This window comes from Oryza glaberrima, chromosome 11 (assembly GCF_000147395.1).
Source record: "Oryza glaberrima chromosome 11, OglaRS2, whole genome shotgun sequence".
Lineage (NCBI taxonomy): Eukaryota > Viridiplantae > Streptophyta > Magnoliopsida > Poales > Poaceae > Oryza > Oryza glaberrima.
Genome location: NC_068336.1, coordinates 22573297 through 22578612, shown reverse-complemented (window position 1 = coordinate 22578612; position 5316 = coordinate 22573297). Strand labels below are relative to the sequence as shown.

The window sequence follows — 5316 nt, the reverse complement described above, 5'->3', positions numbered from 1 at the left end:
CTTTAATTTGTGGCGTTCGTTTTCCGTGCACTAATTAAACAGTTACGGCGACTTGGCAGCTTAACTATTTTCTTCGTTGTCATTCTAGAAAAGGGCATGTAATAGTCGGCGACTAACTGTACTACTACTCCCTTCAACCCAAATATTTAGAGTGATTATACCGTACTTAATAAGGTATCAAGAGTTTCCCCCGTAATATTTGGTAACTCCGGTATTAACAGGTACTATCAAATTTATACTAAAAATTTTTATACATCTCACTACTACATAAAGATTTTTCTGTACGAAAACCCCTATCTTTCACACATCTTTTATGAAACTTTAGGACATATCGGACAGAAAAATCTATATCAATTATTTTGTACTAATGAGCACTATACTTTGCTCGGCCATGCATGCTACTATCTCTGTCTATAAATATAAGGGATTTCTTCTACGAACATAGAAGTAGTAAACAACCAAGCGTACGAAGAATGCCAATGATTACATATGGAGAGTAGACAACTAAACATATGACGGGTAGCCTAATAACTATCCATCTAAGTGATATATATACCACATTGTGAATTTTTGACTGACCTGTTGTGTACTGAATCAAGAGCGCGTTGCATTGTGGTGGATTATGACTCTACGCTGACAATGACATCAACCTGCCACTTCAAAATGCCTCTAAAAGTTGCTTTATGGAAACAGTCAAAGTATATGAGCTGAACACACCCACAGTTTACAGAGAAATTTAAGTCCAAACAAAGAAAGTTGTGTCACTGGTGACCAATATAACCAGGGATGATTGATTCTCTTCTGCATCACCCACTCAAATTCTTGTATGCCCCCTCTCACACGCTCATAGTGGTCACTAGGCTTGTGCTCTATATAAATGCCAGCATGTTAATCCAGTTTCATCAAACCAAAATCTTTAAGGAATCTGCTATAGCTAGCAAAAGGGAGAGCAAGATGCCTGTAGCAGCAGCAGCCCAGGAAGCATTATTGGCACAACCTGTTCTGATACTTATCCTCCTCTTCGTCAGCATCTCATGTCCTTGTGTAAGTTCATTAGCAACATCCAGAACCCATAACACATCAGAAGCCGACCGGCAAGCCCTCCTTTGTCTCAGATCACAGTTCTCTGATCCTCTGGGAGCCCTGGACTCATGGAGAAAAGAGTCACTTGCATTCTGCGATTGGCATGGGGTGACATGCAGCAACCAGGGTGCAGCTCGCGTCGTCGCTCTTCGCCTTGAATCACTGAACCTCACTGGGCAAATACCCTCTTGCATTGCTGACCTGAGCTTCCTTACAGCAATTTACATGCCGGATAACCAAATCAGTGGCCACATACCTCCTGAGATTGGCCGCTTAACCCAGCTCAGGAACCTAAGCCTAGGCATGAATTCCATCACAGGGATGATTCCGGATACCATATCATCGTGTACCCACCTTGAGGTCATTGACATGTGGAGCAACAACATCGAAGGTGAGATCCCATCAAACCTTGCTAATTGTTCACTTCTTCAAGAAATTACTCTCAGCCATAACAACCTCAATGGAACAATCCCTCCTGGGATCGGTTCACTGCCTAATCTTAAATATCTTTTTCTTGCTAATAACAAGCTTGTGGGTAGTATTCCTAAATCTTTGGGAAGTAGAACATCATTGTCCATGGTTGTCCTTGCACATAACAGCCTAACTGGTAGTATTCCACCTATCTTAGCGAATTGCTCATCACTCAGATACCTTGACCTGTCACAAAATAAACTTGGTGGGGTAATCCCTTCTGCCCTCTTCAACAGCTCATCTCTTCTTTCCTTAGATCTCTCAAGTAATAACTTCATTAGATGGTCAATCCCCTCTGCCCCACTGATATCCGCACCGATTCAGCGTGTCATCCTTACAAACAACACAATCTTTGGAGGTATTCCAGCTGAATTGGGAAATCTGAGTTCCCTATCTTCCTTGTTAGTTGCTCAAAACAACCTACAAGGAAATATCCCAGATAGCATAACCAAAATTCCATATTTACAAGAATTAGACTTGGCTTATAACAATTTGACCGGCACAGTTCCACCATCTCTTTACACAATCTCGACTTTGACTTATCTTGGCCTAGGGGTAAACAACCTTTTTGGGAGAATTCCAACCAACATTGGATACACTCTTCCAAACATTGAAACATTGATCCTAGAAGGAAATCATTTTGATGGTCCACTGCCAACCTCTTTAGTTAATGCCTTGAACCTTCAAGTGCTAGAGGTCCGTGATAACACATTCACTGGTGTTGTTCCTTCTTTCTGGGCTTTGCAAAACTTGACCCAGTTGGACCTTGGTGCCAACCTATTTGAATCTGTAGACTGGACATCCTTGTCCTCAAAAATAAACTCTACCAAACTGGTGGCAATATATTTGGATAACAACAGGATTCATGGAATCTTACCTAGTTCCATTGGCAATCTCCCAGGAAGCTTGCAAACGTTATATATGACCAACAACAGAATTGCAGGGACCATACCTTCAGAGATAGGAAACCTCAATAACCTCACTCTTCTTCATCTAGCAGAAAACTTAATCTCAGGGGACATTCCTGAAACACTTAGTAACCTTGTAAACTTGTTTGTCCTAGGGTTACATCGCAATAATCTTTCTGGGGAAATCCCACAATCAATTGGAAAACTTGAAAAATTAGGTGAGCTTTATCTCCAAGAGAACAACTTTAGTGGGGCCATACCTTCAAGAATAGGAAGGTGCAAAAATTTGGTAATGCTGAACCTCTCATGTAATACCTTCAATGGAATCATTCCACCCGAGCTCTTGTCGATCTCCTCACTTTCAAAAGGCCTAGATTTGTCTTACAATGGATTTAGTGGACCCATCCCATCTGAGATTGGTAGTTTAATTAACCTTGACTCTATTAACATTTCCAACAACCAATTATCTGGAGAGATTCCGCATACACTTGGTGAGTGCCTTCACTTGGAGTCCCTACAATTAGAAGTGAATTTTCTAAATGGGAGTATCCCGGACTCCTTCACGAGTTTAAGAGGCATCAATGAGATGGATCTCTCACAGAATAACTTGTCTGGTGAAATCCCAAAATTTTTTGAGACATTCAGCTCTTTGCAGCTCCTCAACTTATCCTTCAACAATCTCGAGGGAATGGTTCCTACATATGGTGTATTTAGCAATTCAAGTAAGGTGTTCGTACAAGGGAATAGGGAATTATGCACATGGTCTTCAATGCTGCAATTACCACTTTGCACATCAACATCATCCAAAACAAACAAGAAATCCTATATCATCCCAATAGTTGTCCCACTTGCTAGTGCTGCTACATTCCTAATGATATGTGTTGCCACATTTCTTTACAAGAAGCGAAATAACCTGGGAAAGCAAATTGATCAGTCTTGTAAGGAGTGGAAGTTCACATATGCTGAGATTGCCAAAGCTACCAATGAATTTTCATCAGACAACTTGGTTGGTTCCGGGGCATTTGGGGTGGTCTACATAGGTAGATTCAAAATTGATGCAGAGCCAGTTGCCATTAAGGTATTCAAACTTGACGAAATCGGAGCATCAAATAACTTCTTGGCTGAATGCGAGGTGCTAAGGAACACTCGGCACCGAAATCTCATGCATGTGATTAGTCTATGTTCCTCCTTCGATCCAATGGGAAAAGAGTTTAAAGCTCTAATTTTGGAGTACATGGCTAATGGTAACCTAGAAAGTTGGCTTCATCCAAAAGTACAAAAACATCGACAAAGAAGACCATTAGGTCTAGGATCAATTATACAGATAGCAACGGACATTGCTGCTGCCTTGGATTATCTCCATAACTGGTGCACACCTCCGCTTGTTCACTGTGATTTGAAGCCAAGTAATGTACTTTTGGATGAGGACATGGTTGCTCATGTTAGTGACTTTGGGTTAGCAAAATTTATCTGTAACCATCCTTCAGGGCTTAACAGTTTATCAAGCATAGCAGGACCAAGAGGGTCAGTTGGATATATTGCACCAGGTGAACATTCATGCTTCTATATATTCTTCATATTGACTAATTTAGGCGTATCTTATTCAAAAATACATATACGACTATCATCCAAGAAATTTAAGCTTGTTTTCTTCACATGTGAATTCTTGCTTTCGCTGCTAACCTTGTTATTTTAAGGACTGAATACTTACTTCATATACTGTCTCTTGAAGCCAGCTTAGCAAATTAGAATATTTTTAAAACAATTCTGTTAATATTGAATGCAGAATATGGGATGGGTTGCCAAATATCAACTGCAGGCGATGTCTATAGCTACGGAGTTATTCTGCTAGAAATGCTCACAGGAAAGCATCCAACTGATGACATGTTCAAGGATGGGCTAAACATTCACAAATTAGTGGACTGTGCATATCCACATAATGTTGTTGAGATTTTAGAGGCCAGTATCATTCCATGGTATACACATGAAGGAAGGAACCATGATTTAGATAATGACGTTGATGAAATGAGCATAATGGAGAGATGTATCACACAGATGCTGAAAATTGGTTTAGAATGCTCTCTGGAGTCACCTGGAGATCGTCCATTAATCCAAGATGTTTATGCTGAAATCACCAAAATCAAAGAAACATTCTCAGCATTGGACAGTTGAAGAAGTAGGCCAAAATTTTCTATTACTATAGAAGTTATTAATAGCCCATTATGTTTTTTTAATTATATATTACATTTGCTACTTTTCATTCCTAATTCCACTGAAGTTGCCATTTAGTATCGTCTCCACTCTAAGTTTCATAGGTTATTTATGTGATTTCATGTTTAGCTACATAGGGATCAACACACACAATTCAAAAGATTAATTGCAGTTGTGTTTTTTGAGGTGCTTGCAAGTTAATTCTAAAAACCAATTAGCACTGAGGACCTAATTAATTGTTGCTTGTTTCTGGCCATATTCCCTAACTATGTGAACAAAATATTTAAGAGAAAATTACTTACATGTCCCTAGAACTTTAGCTGATCCCTTATATACCCGTAAGTTTTATTCACTCCCTTGTATGCCCTTGAATTTTTATTTTGATCACATTCATAGCCATGTTGTTAGTTGACCGTTTAATAGCTAAGATATGGTCAATTTTTCTCTTAGGCGTGGAAGGAATATAGAAATATTTGCAGCATATTATTGGAAGTGTAGAGACTTGTATAAAACTATTATATTCATGAGTGCGTTGCATTAGGTTTTTCCATGACAAGATTATTTTTATATCATCAAAATTTTAAAATATTTTATTTATTGAAAAGAGTATATGTTTGATTTTATTTATGCTACCTATACCATA

At 39.1% G+C, this 5316-nt stretch overlaps 1 protein-coding gene across 1 annotated transcript; it reads left to right on the top strand.

The window, feature by feature from the left end:
• Positions 1–920: 920 nt before the first annotated feature.
• On the top strand, positions 921–5034 carry LOC127754083 (probable LRR receptor-like serine/threonine-protein kinase At3g47570). The gene is made up of 2 exons (XM_052279544.1): positions 921–4009; positions 4249–5034. The coding sequence occupies exons 1-2, from the start codon at positions 955–957 to the stop codon at positions 4632–4634; spliced, it is 3441 nt and encodes a 1146-aa protein (XP_052135504.1). The 5' UTR covers positions 921–954; the 3' UTR covers positions 4635–5034.
• Positions 5035–5316: the final 282 nt, after the last annotated feature.